The following is a 21,589-nucleotide window of genomic DNA, read 5'->3' as shown; positions in this document are numbered from 1 at the left end:
CGGCGCCGCGGCCACACAGCTGAGCTCAGTTCTTCCCGCGCGCCACTTGAACAACAATACAGTACCCACGCTACTCAACAACAACAACGACAACACCCTCGCTGCTGAGCTACCACGAGGGGAAGGACAGCCAGAGGAGGAACCACGAGAGGGAGAGGAGTCAGAGTGATACAGTAGGCAATAAAGGTACAAACCTACCTCTTGTTGGATTTACATTGTTTTTGATCTACACAATGACCTCTTCAAGGACACAGTACTCGCGTAAATCGAGAGTTACCTGTACGCCCTGCCACCCTCATCACTAGTGGGCTGCATCTGCTCACTCATGCACACTGGTCATGATGCACATCCACATTCATCATCATCATTGATTTAGTGGATTTTTTTGTTTTTTTTAATATATATATATAGCCTATGCAAATCTTTCACGCCAACAGGAAAATCAATCTGGGCTTATCTTGAGGGGGTACAAGGGCTTAGACTCCCCTGATGGCATCATCGGCAGCAGCAGGCCAGCACCCTCAGTCCATCTCCAGGGTATGATGTGAGAGCTTCTTACCCCCACGAGCATTCCCTGTGGGTAAACACACACTTCTCAGCCACAGGACACTGGTTGAGGCGAGGAGGAGGGTAAAGGCGGGGGCAGTGAAGGGAACTGTGGGGAGATGAACTGATGGAAAGTTTACAATTATTTTAGGGTTTTTTTTTCACCTCTTATAACGGACTTTTGGCATTAATGGACTAAAGTCTCCCCCAATTATATCGAGGGTTTACTGTATTTTGATACAGACGCTTTGAATGAGTTGGAATAGGCGGAGCAAGCAAGGAGCATCCATGGCTTAGTTAGATACGTAGAAGTATGTATGTAAAATGGCCAATATAAAATTAACTCAAATCCAGCATAGTACAAGTAGCTGAATGCAAGAAACAATAACCACCAGCCTCTGTACCTTTCTTGGCCTGCTCAGAGCCAAGCGAGGGAAAGTCTTCCTCCTCCTCCCATGGTTTTGTTGTCAAGGCCTGACCTTTCCCGTCCATCGGCACCCATGGATCAGAGCCAACAGCACCGCCTGTAAGAAATGTGGCGGGTTACTTATTTTTTTTTTTTTTTTACATCGTGGCCTATTGCGCGGGTAAGCTTCTTCCCGGTGGAGCCTGATGGTCAGCCCAAGGCTTCTTCCCGGTGGAGCCTGATGGTCGGCCCAAGGCTTCTTCCCGGTGGAGCCTGATGGTCGGCCCAAGGCTTCTTCCCGGTGGATCCTGATGGTCGGCCCAAGGCTTCTTCCCGGTGGATCCTGATGGTCGGCCCAAGGCTTCTTCCCGGTGGATCCTGATGGTCGGCCCAAGGATTCTTCCCGGTGGATCCTGATGGTCGGCCCAAGGCTTCTTCCCGGTGGATCCTGATTGTCGGCCCAAGGCTTCTTCCCGGTGGAGCCTGATGGTCGGCCCAAGGCTTCTTTCCGGTGGGGCCTGATGGTCGGCCCAGCCCGTTCTGGCACAGGCGAGCGTTTATAGTGGCGCCATCTTGCATTGGCTCATGCTGCCCTCCCAGAGCTTATCTTTTATCCTAGACTCTAGAGTCCGGGTTGATGGGTGGTCTTCTGGACAGCATGTGGGTAGTTTTAAGCCACTCGGCGGCGGCTGAGAAATCTCAGCTTGGTGGCACCGGGCGGGGATTGAGCTCGCGTCTTCCTGAACGCGGCGCCATCACGCTATCCACTCAGCCACCGCCTCCCCAAATAATAAGTACTGATAAACCTGGTCTGCTTTTACCAAGAACCACAACGTGGAAAAGTCATTCAACAAACTTCCAAACATCTAAAAAAAATCTTTTGAACTCTTAAAAAAAATCTAGACAAATTTCTAAACCATCTTGCTTCTGAACAAACTACTTTTGAACTAATTTCTCGTGTGCTTTGAGGAATGTCATTACCTCAAGGCTCAGGCTGTCAGACCCACAGCTCCTAGTGCTTCCCCTTCTGAGGCTCCACAGCTTCCTGAGGTCCAGGTTCTGACACATGAAGCAGGCCGCCGCACACACGACAGGGTGCAGAGGCGTCCTTCAGCGCGGTGTTGTGCAGCTGTTGGCACCAAGCAATGGTATCACAACACTACTTCACAGCCCAACGTCCCTTTTATCCCTTAACCCGGCAGCAGCAGCAGCGGGGATCATGTTTCTTAATGGTCCCTCCAAGCGAGAAAAATGAGAAAAAATCACCCTCACACAAACCATTGCATAATATATATCAAAGCATTTGTGATCAGGTTATGTATCATCTATTTTGGGGGGTTTATATCATGGAACAAATTTGGCCCGTTGCTGCTACACAGTAAAGACACAATGAGTCTCTGAGAGTCATATTATAAGACATTTCATCGCCCAAGAACACATATTTGACAAAGCTTTCGTAGGAGTTGTGGGCATTTCCAGGGGTAGGTTTATGACCCTGGTTGTAGTGTGACCCTTCTTCTGTACTGTGAAACTAGAAACACATATTTGACAAGGCTTTCGTAGAAGTTGTGGGCATTTCCAGGAGTAGTTTTATGACCCTGTTGGTAGTGTGACCCTTCTTCTGTACCTTGAACCTAGAAACACATATTTGACAAAAATTTTGTAGGAGTTGTGGACATTTCCAGGAGTAGTTTTATGACCCTGGTGGTAATGTGTGACCCTTCCTCTGTACCGTGAACCTAAAGAAACACTCATTAGAACCTGACTGACCTCTCTCTTTGACCTTAATAGTAGAACACATATTTGACAAGGCTTTTGTATGAGTTGTGGGCATTTCCAGTAGTAGTTTTATGACCCTGGTGATAGTGTGACCCTTCCTCTGTACCCTGAACCTAAAGAAACACTCATTAGAACCCGACTGACCCCCTCTTTGAGCTTAGCCCCTTCAACACGAGTATACTGCATCCTTGCGTGCCCCGTACCATATCCGATGACTTGCATACTTCGTCCAGGCTCGCTTTAACTAATATGCGAGTTATTTTGTCTCTATATTTATGCTTACATCTCAAAACTATCAATTAATTTAAGTTTCTTTATGTGCACCATTTAATTCTGCATGTTTTCATATATAATATATGATGATTGTTTTGAGCTTGTGGCTGAAAACTTGTTACATTCAATAGCGACATTTGAAATTTGGCGCGCGCGGCGATCCCGGTTACGGCACGGGGCGCTGTTTTGGCCTGGCCGTAGTGAAGGGGTTAACCCACTGCCCTTTGCAGGCTTTCCTCACAATGCACCCTGGAGCCGACTCCCTCACACACACACACACACACACACACACACACACACACACACACACACACACACACACACACACACACACACACACACACACACACACACACACACAAAGTCCCGTCACTCCCAGAGCGATAAATCTCACTAAAGTAACGCCTCCATTTTGCCTGAATATCTTCAATAGCTGTCTCATGTTAGGGGGACCCTATGCCTTGTACTCCTCAACGCAAACTTTTTTTGGCTCCTCAAACCATTTCTCTGCACTGGAAACTATGGGAGACCTGCACCCTGTCACTAACACCTCACCTTGGACAAGAGCTGCTTCAGATTCTTGGCAGTTTCCTCAAGGCTGCTCCCCAAGCCCTCCGAGTCACTCAGCAGCTTGTGAGTCTCCAGCGAGTGCTTCCTGGCCGAGGCAGCACGATGGCTGTAGGGAAGGGAACAAATTAAGGACTGGTGTGAGTTGCATTGTGTTTGTTGCTGGTGTTTCCATGTGAGGATGAGGAGCAGTGATCACAGGGATTATATACTTTTTCTTTTTTTTACAGCTGAGGAAGCAGCTCAAGGGCAAAAATAAGGAAACAATAAAGAAAAAGCCTGCTGTTTGCTGCTCCCACAAAAAGGGCTCAGAGGAGTGTCCAAGAGAGGTCAATTTAACCCCGTAGCAGCGACGGGCCAAATTTGTGGCTTTACTGTGTAGCAGCTACGGGCCAAATTTGTGGCTTTACCGTGTAGCAGCAACGGGCCAAATTTGTGGCTTTACCGTGTAGCAGCAACGGGCCAAATTTGTGGCTTTACCGTGTAGCAGCAACGGGCCAAATTTGTGGCTTTACCGTGTACCAGCGACGGGCCAAATTTGTGGCTTTACCGTGTAGCAGCAACGGGCCAAATTTGTGCCATGATATAAACCCCCCAAATTAAATGATACATAATCTGATCACAAATGCTTAGATATATATTACGAAACGGTTTGTGTGAGGGGCGATTTTTTTCTCATTTTTCTCGCTTGGAGGGGCCATTAAGAAACATGGTCCCCGCTGCTACCACCGGGTTAATGGACTAAAGTCTCCCCCAATTAGTCTGTTATATCGAGGGTTCACTTTATTTTGGTGCGGACGCTTTGAAAGAGTTGAAATAGGCAGAGCAGAGCATCCATGGCCTGACAGAAGTATATATGGAAACTGCCCAATATGAAATGACCTCAAATCCAGTACAGCAGGCAGTATCCATTATATGTGAGGGTTACGTTCTGCAAAAAAGCTTGCATCATGTGAATTCGCATATATGGAAGTTATCATCCCAATAAGGGGTTATGTTCCACGACCCGTTTTGGAACCCTCTTAACTATTTATTCCGGCACCGTTTCACAATAACAAAGCACTTAAGCAACAATAAAGCACATTGATTGCTTCCGGGGAGACACACCCAGAGTCTATGGTTTAGGCTGATAATTAGCTAGTACCTGAGGATTAACTTTAGTATCAGAGGGAGGAAAAGGTTAATTATAGGCGAGGAAAGTGCAGGAAACATTTGCGCCCTCTAGTGTGTCACCAAACCTCACCAGCACCAGCGCCGATACTCCCATAATAGTGAATTTTTCTCGCATAAAACCAATACATGGCACATTTAGGTTAGTCACATAGGAGCGGATTTGCACGTATGGAACACGCGGTGTATATTTGGGAGCAGCAGGCAGTGGGCTTTTTTTTATTATTGTTTCCTTTTTTGTGTGCCCTTGAGCTGTCTCCTTTGATGTAAAATAAATAAATAAATAAATAAATATGTAAAATGTCCAATATTAAATGAAGTCAAATACTACAAGTTGGTGAATGCAAGAAACAATAAGCACCGTACCTTTCCTGGCCTGCTCAGAGCTAAGCGAGGGAAAGTCTTCCTCCTCCTCCCATGGTTTTGTCGTCCAGGCCTGCACGACCTTTCCCGCCCATCGGCACCCCCCCAAGAGCCAGCAGGCTTTGTCCGAGGCCTGTAAGAAAGGTGCCGCGTTATGTACCTTTTACCAACAACCACAACATGGAAAAATCTTTCAACAAACTTCCAAACATACAGGGGAGGCGGTGGCTGAGTCGACAGAGTGACGGTGCCGCGTTCAGGAGGACGCAAGTTCAATCCCCCTCCGGTGCCACCAAGCTGGGACTTTTCAGCCGCCGCCGAGTGGCTTAAAACTACCCACATGCTGTCCGGAAGACCACCCATCAACCCAGACTCTAGATTCTAGGATTAGAGATGAGCTCCGGGAGAGCAGTATGAGCCAATGCAAGATGGCGCCACTATAATCACTCGCCTGCGCCACGACGGGCTGGGCCATACCATCAGGCCCCACCAAAAAACAAGCCTACCGGCGCCAGCGAAGATGTAAAAATAAATATGAATGAATAAATAAATAAATAAAATTAAATAAATCTTAAAAAAATCTTTTGAGCTCTAAAAAAAATCTAGACAAATTTCTAAACTCACTTGCTTCTGAACAAACTATTTTTGAACCGTAATAAATAATCTAAACGTGAAAAAAAAAGCTTCCAAACTTCAACAAGAATTTTGCTTGTAAACAGTGAACAGGCTTTCCTTTCTGATTCTTATGACAAGCCTTTACAAGGGGAGCATCAAAGCTCTTCTGAAGGTAACTCCGATGATTCTTAAACATCTACAAGCACGGTAAAAGTTGGAAAGTTTTGTTTAATGGGCAGCGCAACATCTGTGGTCATATGCCGGAGAGAGACAAGAGGGGAAGGAATTATGGAGAAGGAAACAGTTGGAAAATTTGGTTTAGTGGGGAGCGCAACATCCGTGGTCATATGCCGGAGAGAAACAGAAGGGGAAGGAATTCTAGGAGAAGGGAGCAGTTGGAAAATTTGGTTTAGTGGGCAGCGCAACATCTGTGGTCATATGCCGGAGAGAGACAGGAGGGGAAGGAATTATAGGAGAAGGGAACAGTTGGAAGGTTTTTAGTGGGCAGCGCAACATCTGTGGTCATATGCCGGGAACAGACCCCAGGAGATGGGACACAACCCCTGATTAATACCTGGTACACTGCTGGGTGGACAGGGGCTACGTAGGGTATCGGAAAAGCCGCCCAAATTTGTCCACTTCGCCCGGGAATCGAACCCGGGCTCTTTCGGTTGTGAGCCGAGTGTGCTAACCACTGCACCACGAAGCCCCCAAGATTTGTTGGACCGTAGCGTCAACCCCATATCTCGAGGGCCCAGGCTCATATCCCAGGCAGGTAGTTGGGAAAATAACTATCTGGAATATGGTAATTTCTCATGTGCTTTGAGAAATGTCATTAGCTGAAGGCTCAGACTGTCGGACCCACAGCTCCTAGTGGTTCCCCTTCTGAGGCTCCACAGCTTCCTGAGGTCCAGGTTCTGACACATTAAGCAGGCTGCACACACGACAGGGTGCAGAAGCGTCCTTCAGTGCGGTGTTGTGCGGCTGTTGGCACCAAGGCAAGAGTATCACAACACTACTTCACAGTCTAACGTCCCTTTTATCCCTTAACCCGGCAGCAGCGGGGATCATGTTTCTTAATGGTCCCTCCAAGTGAGAAAAATGAGAAAAAATCACCCTCACACAAACCATTGCATATATATATCAAAGCATTTGTGATCAGGTTATGTATCATCTATTTTGGGGGGTTTATATCATGGAACAAATTTGGCCCGTTGCTGCTACACGGTAAAGACACAATGAGTCTCTGAGAGTCATATTATAAGACATTTCATCGCCCAAGAACACATTTTGACAAAGCTTTCGTAGGAGTTGTGGGCATTTCCAGGAGTAATTCTATGACCCTGGTGGTAGTGTGACCCTTCCTCTGTACTGTGAACCTAGAAACACATATTTGACAAGGCTTTCGTAGAAGTTGTGGGCATTTCCAGTAGTAGTTTTACGACCCTGGTGGTAGTGTGACCCTTCTTCTGTACCTTGAACCTAGAAACACATAGTTGACAAGAATTTTGTAGGAGTTGTGGGCATTTCCAGGAGTAGTTTTATGACCCTGGTGGTAATGTGTGACCCTTCTTCTGTACCGTGAACCTAAAGAAACACTCATTAGAAACTGACTGACCTCTCTCTTTGACCTTAAGTAGTAGAACACATATTTGACAAGGTTTTTGTATGAGTTGTGGGCATTTCCAGGAGTAGTTTTATGACCCTGGTGATAGTGTGACCCTTCCTCTGTACCCTGAACCTAAAGAAACAGTCATTAGAACCCGACTGACCCCTCTCTTTGACCTTAACCCCTTCAACACGAGTATACTGCGTCCTTGCGTGCCCCGTACCATATCTGAGGACTTGCATACTTCGTCCAGGCTCGCTTTAACCAATATACGAGTTATTTTATCTCTATATTTATGCTTATATCTCAAAACTATCAATTAATTTATGTTTCTTTATATGCATCATTTAATTCTGCATGCTTTCATATATAATACATGATGATTGTTTTGAGTTTGTGGCTGAAAACTTGTTACATTCAATAGCGACATTTGAAATTTGGCGCGCGCGGCGATCTCGGATACGGAACGGGGCACTGTTTTGGCCCGGCCGTAGTGAAGGGGTTAACTCAATGCCCTTTGCAGGCTTTCCTCACAAAGCACCCTGGAGCTGACTCCCTCACACACACACAAAGTCCCGCCACTCCTAAAGCGATAAGTCTTACTGAAGTAACGCCTCAATTTTGCTCAAGTTTCTTCAGTACCTGTCTCACGTTAGGGGGATCGACCCTCCACCTGGTACTCCTCATCGCAAACTTTTTTTGGCTCCTCAAACCGTTTCTCTGCACTGGGAACTATGGGAGACCTGCACCCCTTCAGCATGCACGAACACCTCACCTTGGACAAGAGCTGCTTCAGATTCTTGGCAGTTTCCTCAAGGCTGTTCCCGAAGCCCTCCGAGTCACTCAGCAGCTTGTGAGTCTCCAGCGAGTGCTTGCCGAGGCAGCACGATGGCTGCGGGGAAGGGAACATATTAAAGACTGGTGTGAGTTGCATTGTTCTTGTTGCTGGTGTTTCCATGTGAGGATGAGGAGCAGTGATCAGAGGGATTATATACTTTTTCTTTTTTTTTACAGCAGAGGAAGCAGCTCAAGGGCAAAAAAAAAAGGAAACAATATTGAAAAAGCCTGCTGTTTGCTGCTCCCACAAAAAGGGCTCAGAGGAGTGTCCAAAAGAGAGGTCAATTTAACCCCATAGCAGCGACGGGCCAAATTTGTGGCTTTACCGTGTAGCAGCGACGGGTCAAATTTGTGCCATGATATAAACCCCCAAAAATAGATGATACATAAACTGATCACAAATGCTTTGACATATATCATAATACGGTTTGTGTGAGTGCCATTAAGAAACATGATCCGCAATGCTACCGGGTCAATCTAACCTATCCTGAGGAAAAGATGATGATGATGATGAAATTGGAATCAACAGAGTACAGGAAAAAGTTGGAAAGTTTGGTTAAGTCGGCGCAGCATCTGTGGTCATATGCCGGAGAGAGACAGAAGGGGAAGGACTTATAGGAGAAGAGAACAGACCCCAGGAGACGGGACACAGCCCCCGATTAATACCTGGTACCCATTCACTGCTGGATGATGGACAGGGGCGTAGGGTATCGGAAAAGCCGCCCAGATTTTTACACTCCGCCCGGGAATCGAACCCGGGCTCTCTCGGTCGTAAGCCGAGTGTGCTAACCACTGCACCACGAAGCCCCCATTTTCACAGGACTGAGTCGAGGCCACAACTCACGCGCAACAACACAGTGAAACAACTTCATGATTCCGTTTCTTAGGTTGAAGCGCAGCAGACTCAGCTCAGCGGGGACATAGTAGCCGTGGTCAGTGTGGGTATAACAGCTTGTGCTGACTAGGATGAAGCTGGCCTGGTGCAGCGCTGAGGAAAGGAAGAGAAGGAGGAAAGGACTGTATCAATGACTACAAAAACTAACATATCTTTACTACTATCAAAACAAGTGACTTTCCACACGCTGTTCTCACTATTTTGCATTCTCCTTCCATTCCTCTAATCTATATTTTATTTATTTATCTTTATTCACAGAAGCGTAAGCAGCTTAAGGGCAACAAAAAACAGGAAATAAGAAAGCCTGCTAAGCACACACAAATCCAAAGTTTTATCTCACACTTATCAAAAAGCAAATATGGGAGTGACTGTCTCAGAGAACATGTCACCGGACAAACACATCAACAAGAGGATAACGGGACAAACTCTGAATTTGCTGAGGAACACAAGGACGGCTTTTGTGTATTTGGACGAGGAGATGATGAAGAAAATAATAGTTACAATGATAAGGCTAAGGTTGGAGTATGCAGCAGTGGTCTGGTCTCCTCACGAAAAGAAGAACATAAGAAAGTTGGAAAGAGTGCAGAGAGTGGCAACTAAGATGGTACCGGAACTTAGGGATCGGACGTATGAGGAGAGACTCAATAGCATGGGGCTCACAACCCTGGAGAGAAGAAGAGAAAGAGGAGACCTGATAGTGGTGTACAGGGTGGCGAGTGGGGTGGAGAATCTGGACAGAGAAGACCTGTGTGTGTGGAGCGAGAGAGAAACGAGAGGACATGGAAAGAAGTTGAGGGCGACCACGTGTAGGCGAGATGTGAAAAAGTTTAGCTTCCCAAACAGAAGCTGTGGAATGGACTGGAGGAGGAGGTGGTTTGTGCAAGAAACATTCATGATTTTAAGGAAAAGTTGGATAAGAGCGGATATGGAGACGGGACAGCGCGAGTGTAGCTCTTTTCCCGTATGTCACAACTAGGTAAATACAACTAGGTAAATACAGCTCGGTAAATACAACTAGGTAAATACAAACAAACACACACACACACACACACACCTTGATGTCAGTGCCGTCCCCGTACTTGACAACGTTGAAGGAAGAATTGAAATGGACCTTGACATTCTTCTCCGCCTGTCTCTCTCCTCCTCCGCCGGCCACCGCCTCACTGCTGCCCCCGCCATCCTCCTGCAGTAGTAGTAGTAGTAGTAGTAGTAGTAGTGGGGAACATAATAACCCTACACCCTCCCAGTGTTCCACAGCCGCCAAAAATATTAGTTCTTGTCACACACAACTTTCTGACAGGCTTTAATTTTTTGCATACAGTATTATTGTTGGTCATTTTGAGGAGTTTGTTGATCTCCACAATCTTTAACCCTTAGAGCGCGGGTGTGGACAATAGTGGGTCACAGCTGGTGCCGCGGGTGTCGATAACAGTGGACAAGGCATTTTTTGACTTAGTGCGCCGTCAAATTTAACTTGTTTGTGGTGAAGCAGGGTAAGCATGTGGTTTTCTTTCCAACAATACCCAGCCTTGACTAATCATTGGTCAGTGTACGCCTTGTGCTAGCTTTGAGAAGATGTCCGCTAGACATCCACCTCTTCTCACCTTACAGTGAATTTCATCCACGAGATGGGGCCTTTGACCTCAGCACCCACCAAGGGCATCAGGATGGCCTGGAAGTTATAAGTTTTAGGGTGTGTTTCACATAAACTGTATAAAAGTCTTAGTCAAAGAAGGGAAGTCCACTGGGGGTGGATAACTGTATATAATAATGTGTTTTCAGCGATCCTAATTCAATTTTCCGCACTCGCTCCAGCAAAGGTCATATGGTCTTCAACTTAACGTCAAAGGGCAGTTAACCCCTTCACTACGGCCGGGCCCAAACAGCGCCCGCCCAGTATCCGAGACCACCGCGCGCGCCAAATTTCAAATGTCGCTATTGAATATAACAAGTTTTCAGCCATAAACTCAACATAATCAGCATGTATTATATATGAAAACATGCAGAATTAAATGTTGCACATGAAGAAATATAAATTAATTGATCATTTTGAGATGTAAGCATAAATATAGAGATAAAATAACTCGTATACAGTAATCCCTCGTTTATCGTGGGGGTTACGTTCCAGAACTCCCCGCGCTGGGCGAAAATCCACGAAGTAGCGACCTTATATATATTTTATTATTTATATATTATATTTTATATATATTATTTATATAAGCACGCTTATCTCTGTGAGTCTCGCCTCAGCCCGTGTGAGCAAGGTCACCCAACCACTAGTTTCTTGAGAGTCAAAGTCGTTTACATTTCACGGGAAACTCATCGAAATTCTAGTCACAAACTCAGTCACCAACATGTTGGTTACTCGTGTGGTCGGTAAGTTGTTGTCACAAGAAGAAGAAGAAGAAGAGCCTATCAGCTGTTCGGTTCAGCAGGTCTCCACGTGTTTATTCCAGTACCGCAAAGAGCTCCACCAAACTAGATAAGCTTGGAGTAATCATGTTGAGCAAGTTTAGGACTTGAGTCTTGTTCAAGTGTAGTCATTGCCTCATCCTGTCTGGGTCCTCACTGCCAAGTTCTCGAGCATTTAACGGCAGCAAGCTGTAACACACTCTCCCTTTGTCTCCGAGCTAACCACTCACGAACCAACAAATGCTTCGGTTGCTGAGCCAATCAGCGCCCAGGATACAGAAAACAGTGCTCTGGTTGGTCGCCTCACATCCATCAGCCAACAGCTAGTGTGCCGTGTACAATCACACGTGGGCAAACTAGCTCAAGCGGAAGCGGCCGTAGCTGCGTTTTACATACGTGCGAGTCTGTCTACTCATCTGCTGTACGCTACGTATTTTATTTCAATTTGATATTATTTCAATATGTTCTTATTAATACTTTTTGAATTTTTTTATATTGTTGACAATTTTTCTAGGCTGAAAAATGCTTGTTTTACTGCAAAATAAGTAAAATAAAAAAATATATTAAAATACCTCTATACCGCAAAGGTCCGCGATATAGCGAAAAATCCGCAATACAAAACAAAATATTTACAATTTTAAAATCCGCGATACAGCAAGACCGCGATATGGCGAGGGATTACTGGAGTACCTATTAAACAAGGACGCACGGCTCAACAAGCTATTTAAGCCGATCACTTTCCTCACTATAGAAAGACTACAAAATGAACACACTGGCTTCATAAACCACAAACACAAACTAGCAAGAGCTGTTGTTTTATCGCCACCTTCATCAACAAACTCCCTATGTCATGTTTTTGACTTTGGGAAGTTGAAAAAGCCGTCTCATTTTGGTAATCTTCCGGTCATGGGCAGAAGAGTTGAGAAAGGCGACTTTGAGGACACGCACACCCCAGACAAAGGCAACTCTGCCCAAAGGTGTGCACCGCACCATGGCGGAAAACTGGCTCAGGGGGGCTTTGCCCTCCCTGTTAGGTTAGAGTGAATTAAATATGCTCCCCACCAAAAAAACATGATTTTCTGGCGCATCATACATGTAGAGGGACCCCCTGGCTAGCAGGGGGTCGAGTGGGGCAAAGCCGCCCTGTTGGAGGTTAGGTTATGTAAAGTTCAATTAGAGTAAATTAAATATGCTCCCCCACCAATAAAACACGATTTTCCGGCGCATCATACATGTGGGGGGGTCGAGGGGGGCAAAGCCCCTTGTTAGAGGTTAGGTTATGCAACGTTTGGTTAGTTTTACTGTGCTCCCCAACTAAGAGAACCGATTCCCCCTTTTCTTTACTTTTAAGTATACTTACGCCTTCATAGTATGGTTGAGGGACATGTATTTCATTCCTTAACTATAATATATAGGAGGATTATTATCGTATTTTGGAGGCGTGGAGTCAATCTCCACAATTACCTTCACTTACTGGCAACGTGAAGCAGATTCAAAATGCGGTTAATCGGAATTCACATGTTTGAATAGCTCGGGCAGGAGGTTCAAGAGCCTGCATGTGCACTAGAACCCACAGCCAGTACTCTCTGGGGCGCAGAGTTGGATGGATCACAGGTAGCCGGTGGTTTTGCTTGTGTCAGTGATGAACAATGAAGATTGTTTGGTGCCACGGACTCTACTAGCAGGATAGAAACTTGCGATGAGGTGACAACCTACTCAAACTGGTGCTAAAGAGAGGGCATGAGTGTGGTGTAGGCGTTTATTTGGGTGCAGCTGGCTGCGGCGCCACGCCAGACCGGTGAGGTGAGCAGCGTTTGAAGGGTTCACTTCGCTTCTCTCCCAAAACAAGCTTGGCCTCCAGTGGGAATGTGTGGTTTCCTCGTAGGGAACACTAAATTTGCCGCAAACACTTAATTTAGTGGTCGTGGGAGAAAAATCCCTAAATGTAGGAAATTTCCCTAGACCTAGTGTATTTTTCCTTCCCCCATAAAAAATAAGATTGCGACGGACTTCGTGTTCCCCACCCGAAACCCGCATTCCCACCGGCCCCCAAGCTTGTTTTGGGGGTGAGGGGGAGTATGGGCAAACACTAGAATTTTACGACCATGAGGATTGAGGACAACTTTAGGTGTTAATGTTAGTGTTGTAATGTTGGCGGCCCTGTGGAGCGCTGCGGCGGACCGGGGCCTGAAACCTCATCACCGGTGAACGGAAACAGGTAAACTTGACATTGGTAAGCTTGGGTGTGATTCTGGAATAATACCAAGCTGTCACCTCAGCCACAAAAAGCTTGAAACAGGTAAACTTGACATTGGTAAGCTTGGGTGTGATTCTGGAATAATACCAAGCTGTCACCTCAGCCACAAAAAGCTTGAAACAGGTAAACTTGACATGGGTAAGCTTGGGTGTGATTCTGGAATAATACCAAGCTGTCACCTCAGCCACAAAAAGCTTGAAACAGGTAAACTTGACATGGGTAAGCTTGGGTGTGATTCTGGAATAATACCAAGCTGTCACCTCAGCCACAAAAAGCTTGAAACAGGTAAACTTGACATGGGTAAGCTTGGGTGTGATTCTGGAATAATACCAAGCTGTCACCTCAGCCACAAAAAGCTTGTAATAGGTAAACTTGAAATAGATAACCTTGTAATACGCACTGGATGGGCGTGGAGGCGTGGGGGCACTGGATGGGCGTGGAGGCGTGGAGGCGTGGGGGCACTGGATGGGCGTGGAGGCGTGGAGGCGTGGGGGCACTGGATGGGCGTGGAGGCGTGGGGGCACTGGATGGGCGTGGAGGCGTGGGGGCACTGGATGGGCGTGGAGGCGTGGGGGCACTGGGTGGGCGTGGGAGCACTGGATGGGCGTGGAGGCGTGGGGGCACTGGATGGGCGTGGAGGCGTGGGGGCACTGTGTGGGCGTTGGGGCACTGTGTGGGCGTGGGCGGCGTGACAGACTCCGCAGCGTTGCTCTGTCTGATCTTGATCTTGATGTCACAGGTGGCTCGGGGTTTCTCCCCAGCCAGGCCTTTGTAGCGGCAGCTCCTGTGAAAAGAAAACAAAACATGCGGGAAGTCAAAGTTCTCGGGGCAAGATATCATTCCCTACATCTTTCACGCCACATGCCCTCCAAGAACTCCTTCACTGCCTCAATCACTCGTCCATTCGTGCCTCCACTCAGCCCCAGCAGCAGCACCATCCACTCCCTTCCAGTCCTCTCATTCACTTCACGTCCTTTCTCAGAAACACCTGCATTATCTTCATTCTCTCTGTCATAATTCTCACATTCTAGCACTACATGCTGTACAGTCTCGTCCACCCCCTATCACACATCTGGCACACTTTGCTATGGGACTCAGATCATCTACAGTTCCTTGCAATCAGATCCAAAGACTGCTCTAGCACGGTAAAGAAAATCACCTCCCAGGCTTCCTTCATACCACACCTCACACTTTTGGGCCTCTTTCTCCCTATACCAGTCGAGAGTTTCCTTTCTTTCCATCTCATTCTTCCACTTGCTCAATCCCTCATCTTTAACTGCCATATCTATCACATTCTTCCACTTTCTTACATCCCACTCAAACCCCTCTCCATTTCTGTTTGTTATTCTCCATTCAAACACATTCTCTCTATCTTCAAAGGGTCGGTACACCCACCTACTTAGCATAACATTCCTGTCTATCATTCGCCCACATTTATTCGCCCATTTGCCATCTCTTATACTCCACAAGTATACTTTCCTTGCTAATCTTGCATCCTCCATTTGTTCCAGTCTCACTTTATATCTCAAGGTTGCCTTTACTAGTCTTTCCCTAAACGTGCTCCATCCCATGTCCCCCCTAAGAGCCTCTACTGCTGCAAACCTTGGTGCATTCAGTGCCATTCTTGCTACCCTATTCTGCCCCACTTCCAATTTTTGTATCTCACTGTCATTCCATGTCATCACATCCATTCCATACATAATGCTCGGGACAGCCACACTCTTCCAAACCTCACGGATGACATCATACTTGCTCGCTCTCATCCTCGCTGCACTCCCTAAACGGCCTACCCACTGGTTTGCCATACTTATCTTTACATTCTTGGCCCTGCCGCATCCATTTACCTCCATCCACACCCCTAGATACTTGTATTCTTCCGTCTGTTCCAACTCATCCCCTTCCAGTCTCCAAGTTGTTTCTCTAGCTCTCATCCTCTGACCTATTCACTATCATTACTTTGCTCTTCTCACTACTGAACCTAACCCCAAAATCCCTTCCATAACCCCCTACCACATCTAGGAGACTCTGTAGTTCTTCAGCAGACTCACTCATAACCACCACATCATCCGCATACAACAACACACATACTTTATCCTCTCCAATTCTCACTCCTGCATTCATTCTCCTCATTCTGACTGCTAATTCCTCTGTGAAAAGACTAAATAATGTTGGTGATAATATACAGCCTTGTCTCACTCCTCTTTCACTCTTCACCCAACCTGTCTCTAGATCACCTAGTCTATACTTTGCTCTTGTACCTACATACATACTTCTAATTATGTTAACAATCTTATCACTCAGCCCAACTTTTTCAAGCACTCTGCATAACACATCTCTATTCACCCTGTCATAAGCTTTCTCTATATCTAGGAAGCCTAAGTACAGTTTCCCTCCCTCTCTCTTTTTCCTTTCAATCAGCTCATTTACAACAAACATATTATCTTCCGCTCGCCTGTCCACTCGGAATCCGTTCTGCTCCTCACCCAGCACCCTGGCACTCTCAATCCATTTACACAACCTTTCATTCAACACAGCACTAAAGATTTTTCCTATTGAGTTTACCAGAGAGATTGGCCTATAGTTCTTTAATTCCTGCTTACTCTTATGCCCGCCCTTGTGGATCAGAGTCACTCTACATTCATTCCATTTACTTGGCACTCTCTCTTCTTCCCATACCTGGTTGAATAACTCAGTCATCCTCTCAATCACAGCCGCACCTCCATTTTTATACAACTCATACGGCCTCTTAGTCTCGGCCTGGGTCTTAGGGCTCGGTACACCCTTATCTAGGCCTTATTTCTCCTCCTATTCGTCCTCTGTGCTGCTTTTTCACGTGTTTACCTTTCATTGGTGTTACGATATTTGTGTTCCTTCACTAAAAGGCACAATATTTACCATGGCCGGGGAAATAAAGCGTTTTGTGGGTGTCTATGGCGGCCCTATGGCTTCACCCTTATATATTGCCATTTTCCTCTTCATCCTGGAGATAAATCACATTGTATAATTAAACCAAATCTTTTTCCATACCCACCAGCTTACAAAATGTTAAAATTATACTAAAAACGGCGTTGAATCATGAAATAGCGGTTATGGCGTCATTCTGTGCACTCTATTATAGGCTATAGAGAGTCTGGGAGGTGGAGAAGCCATGGCGTTCCTCCGATATATTTACGTCTTTCCTTCACAACCCTTTCAGTAGTTTTGCTCATTAAGTTAAATTATCCTTAAGACTCATACGGTTCACCACCCATTTTGACACCCGCAACATGCATGTAAAGTAATACTATTTTGAATTATGCCCAAAAGAACGCATTCCATGGCTGTAAACTATAATAAAAAGGTCAACAATAAAAAGTAAAAATACGAAACATTTAAAATATGTCCGATAACACATGAAAAAGTGTTTGAGTGCAGCCAATGGCATCGTTCACTTCACCCCCCTCTATCCTTCCCCCTCCCTACCCCCTCCCTCCCCCCCTACCCCGTACCACTCCCCCCTCCCCAAGCACCTTTAATTAAGAAACATTAAAATATCTCCCTTAATTCTCAGCCAAACGGAATTTTCTCAACGGGAACAGCTTCAGCGTCACATTTTACATCAGGGGAGTGCCACAATCACGAGAATTACTGGCAAATGGCGCGGAAAACAGCTGAAATGTGAGCAAATTTTCGACAGTTGCTCAGAATCATGGTTATATTTACTTTATCCGTTTATCTATCGTAAAACCAAGACAAGAAATACCTTCCGCGAGTCTTTAGCTTCAGTTGGGTGCCCAGGACAAAGAAAATCACTGAGAGATAAAGCCACACTTTGGCAAACTGTGAAACTTTCTTTATATGATCATAACTCAATTATTAATGGAGCTACACGAATTCTGAAAACAGCAATAGCTTTCTCGTGATCTGGCGCCCAAGATAAGACCTGTTACATTAAGAAATGCCCCGGAATAAAGGCGTGAGAGGCCGAAAAGGGTTTTGGTATGATTTTACATTATCGCTCATATCTCCGTTATTTTTTGACGTAGAACAAAACCGACACTACCGCTGGATGTTTTGTCGTTTCCTCGAGGTGGCGGTATCTGTAAAACCCCAAAATAACCTTTTTTTGTAAACAGGTTGTCACACCCCGTAGAGTTGCACAATCTTTACAGGTCAATATCTCGGTGGGTAGGCTTCGTATCGCAATTTGGAGGCCAGAAATGGGTTTTTTGGCACGTTTTGCATAAGGAGAGTCCCTATTTGCAAGGAAATAACCCCGATTAACGAAAATGGGTTCTCAGATTTTCGTCAAATTCACTCGCCACCGCCAACTTTACAGGCCAATATCTCAGGAAGTAGGCTTCGAATCGCAATTTGGAGGCCAGAACTGGGCTTTCCGGCACGTTTTACATGAGGAGAGTCCACATTTGCAAGGAAATAGCCCCGATTAACGAAAATGGGTTCTCAGATTTTGGTCGAAAAAGCACGTCTTGGCCTCTGAGCTTGAACTTGAACTTGACGGTGCAGCCTCCGCCTCTGCGCCAAATTCCAAAAGCGAAAAAGGTTATAAATTGGTTGTACTTTTGGCCTCAGAAGATAGAAGAAAGGTCAGACTACCACTAGGGCCATGAAACTACCCCTGGAAATGCTCAATACCCCTACGAAAGCCTTATCAAATGTCCTCGACGTAAATGCATTCCCAGGGTGAAAGGGAAAGTGAATCACCCTCTGAGCAGCGTGCGGAGAGTCCAGTAGTAATAACAATAATAATAATAATAATAATAATAATAATAATAATAATAATAATAATAATAATAATAATAATAATAATAATAATAATAATAATAATAATAATAATAATAATAATAATAATAATATGGTTTATTCATTTTTTGGCAGATTGTGTGTGTGTGTGTGTGTGTGTGTGTACATTCTTTTAACTGTGTATATTATGTGTGTGTGTGTGTGTGTGTGTGTGTGTGTGTGTGTGTGTGTGTGTGTGTGTGTGTTTATATTCTTTTATCTGTTTATTTTTTGTGTGTGTGTGTGTGTGTGTGTGTGTGTGTGTGTGTGTGTGTGTGTGTGTGTGTGTGTGTGTGTGTGTGTATTTACCTAAATCTCCTAAGAAATTCCCTTAATTAATCTAGTTGTGTAATAAATTCATAAACATTATTGACTTAAACTGCATACATACATACATACATACATACATACATACATACATACAGACAGACAGACAGACAGACAGACAGACAGACAGACATTCTTTTTTTTCTTCTTTTCTTTTCTTTCTTTCTTTCCTTCCTACACACACACACACACACACACACACACACACACACACACACACACACACACACACACACACACACCGCTCCGGTAGCTCAATCGGTTAGAGCGCCGCGCTGCAAGGCTTCACGGCCAAACAGGCGGCGGCTGGAGCCCCGCTCAGGCCGGATTCTTTCCGTTGACTAGGAGTGGTTACTGCCCCCCCTTGAGCAAGGGGGGTGGGGTGTGTGGTGTGAGGTCCTGACAGTACCCAGAGATCGACGATAATGTTTGCGTATATCTATTTATTTATTTTTCTTTCCCCCGTTCAGAAGATCACGTCCCCCTATGGCCTGGCAGACACACACTCATGAGAATCCGCTCAATCCCCTTTGTGGGCTTTGTGGTAAATGTTGCGAGACCCTAAAGCGTCTGAGAGAGTAAGGCTTTATAGAGGTTGTTGTGGGTATTTCCAGGGGTAGATTTGCGAGCTTAGTGATAGTTTGACAAGGCTTATACACCGTGAACGTCGAAACAGATATTGTAACAGCCGATAGCGTGTGATAATGCAGGCTTTACACACACACACACACACACACACACACACACACACACACACACACACACACACACACACACACACACACACACACACACACACACACACACACACACACACACGCACAAGCACACACCTTTGATAGGGCTTTGATAGGGGTTGTTGTGGGTATCTCCAGGGGTAGATTTACAAGCTTAGTGACAGTTGTTGAGAGCCAAAAGCATGTGAGTAGGGGCACTGGGCAGCAGCCCCGCTCATGACAGTGGACCAAAACGCATTTACCCATTGTGAACTTGCGTCAGTGTTGCATCCTGTTACCTAGTTAGCATTCGCGACCACGGGGGAACGGTCAGGCCAATCAATATTCCTGCTGGCTAGGCTGTATATACCTGTACATTTGTGATTCCCCACGGCCTGATCATGAGCTGGACTCGTCATCGCCATAGCAAGCACCCTCCCGACAAGAGCAAGTTCCTTATAGTTGATCTCTGTGTGCAATGTTCGACCCCCTAGCACACACATTTAACAAGGCTTTCGTATGGTGCCTGATAACAGTTTGACAGCAAGACCAGGCATTAAAATATGATAGGTCGTATGTTGACAGCATAGTTAATGTAATATATCAAGTCTCAGAAGTATATTAAAAGTGAAAGAAGGGATGAGGAAGGGAAGGGATACTTAGATTATACTTCAGGAATCAATATTGTGGTGCCTGATAACAGTTTGACAGCAAGACCAGGCACTATACATGGTTGGCCGAATAGAGACAGCGTACGAGGAAGGATAGAAATACTAAATGAAACTTCAGAATTCAATAGTATGGTGCCTGATAACAGTTTGACAGCAAGACCAGGCACTATACATGATTGGTCGTATGTTGATAGCGTAGGTAATGTATTAGATGTAGTCTCAAAAGTATATTAGCAGTGAAAGAAGGGACGAGGAAAGGTAGAAATACTTGGATTAAACTTATGAATTCAACAGTACGGTGCCTGATAACAGTTTGACAGCAAGACCAGGCACTATACATGGTTGGTAGAATGGAGTCAGCATAATTATATTAGAAGTATATTAGCGGTGAAAGAAGGGACGAGGAAGGATAGAAATACTAAATTAAACTTCAGAATTCAACAGTACGGTGCCTGCTAACAGTTTGACAGCAAGACCAGGCACTATACATGGTTGGTAGAATGGAGTCAGCATAATTATATTAGAAGTATATTAGCGGTGAAAGAAAGGACGAGGAAGGATAGAAATACTAAATTAAACTTCAGAATTCAATAGTATGGTGCCTGATAACAGTTTGACAGCAAGGCCAGGCACTATACATGGTTGGTCGTATGTTGACAGCGTAGTCAATGTAATAGATCTAGTCTCAGAAGTATATTAGCAGTGAAAGAAGGGACGAGGAAGGGGAGAAGTATTTAGATTGAACTTAAGAAATCAATTGTATGGGTGATAATCTGACAGGAAGGGCAAGAACTGTATATAAGAATAGCTAATTCGAGACACTGTAGTTTATCTAATATATGTAGTTCCAGAAGTATATCAGAAGTGAATACATTTTTTCCTTTTTTACAGTTCTTAAATTTCTTCACTGCAAGCGTTGTGGAAGACTTGAAAGGCATTGTTTCTTTTTCTTTTTATAATTATTCTTATCTTGCTTTACCTTGCATTATTTTATTAGGTTAACTTTCAACGTAATAGTTTGGCGTTAGTTTTCTCCTTTATTCTTCTTCAAACGTTTTTTGCACCTCATTAATTCATTAGGTTAACTTATGGACTTGGGAGACTTGTTAATTGCTGTTCCTTGGCAGTCTCTCCCCCCTCCTCTGTTATTTTGTTAGTGTTTACCTTCAAAGAAAATGATTTGTGAGTCGTGCAAGTCCATTGTAGAAAACGATTTGATGGGTGACAGCTTTGAATTAAGAATATATGAACATTAGAACGAAAGGAGTCTGCAAGAGGCCGGTAGGTCTACACAAATCAGGCTCGGGGAAGGTTGGGCCTCCACCTTACAGCTGCACTGGAGACCCTGAAGACACTAAGGTTGG

General features: G+C 45.2%; 1 protein-coding gene and 1 non-coding gene across 6 annotated transcripts; both read right to left on the bottom strand.

The window, feature by feature from the left end:
* Nucleotides 1–388: 388 nt before the first annotated feature.
* Nucleotides 389–15,658, bottom strand: LOC126989945 (uncharacterized). 5 transcript variants are annotated; one of them, XR_007743903.1, is made up of 3 exons: nucleotides 14,157–15,658; nucleotides 10,115–10,243; nucleotides 8,838–9,153 (listed from the first exon to the last, which is right to left on the bottom strand). XR_007743903.1 is itself a non-coding variant. In XM_050848543.1 (3 exons), the coding sequence occupies exons 1-3, from the start codon at nucleotides 14,567–14,569 to the stop codon at nucleotides 9,099–9,101; spliced, it is 624 nt and encodes a 207-aa protein (XP_050704500.1). In that variant the 5' UTR covers nucleotides 14,570–15,658; the 3' UTR covers nucleotides 8,840–9,098. The 5 variants fall into 5 exon arrangements, 4 of the variants coding, with proteins under 4 accessions (XP_050704503.1, XP_050704502.1, XP_050704500.1 ...); XM_050848543.1 differs by having other exon boundaries at nucleotides 8,840–9,153; nucleotides 14,130–15,658; XM_050848544.1 differs by having other exon boundaries at nucleotides 8,841–9,153; nucleotides 14,192–15,658.
* Nucleotides 8,899–8,972, bottom strand: Trnav-uac (transfer RNA valine (anticodon UAC)). Its single transcript has one exon. It is a non-coding gene; the product is annotated as a tRNA-Val (tRNA).
* Nucleotides 15,659–21,589: the final 5,931 nt, after the last annotated feature.

This window comes from Eriocheir sinensis, unplaced genomic scaffold, assembly GCF_024679095.1.
Source record: "Eriocheir sinensis breed Jianghai 21 unplaced genomic scaffold, ASM2467909v1 Scaffold1385, whole genome shotgun sequence".
Taxonomy (NCBI): Eukaryota; Metazoa; Arthropoda; class Malacostraca; order Decapoda; family Varunidae; genus Eriocheir; species Eriocheir sinensis.
Note: the sequence above shows the minus strand (reverse complement) of the source record. Positions and strands in the feature narration are given on the sequence as shown.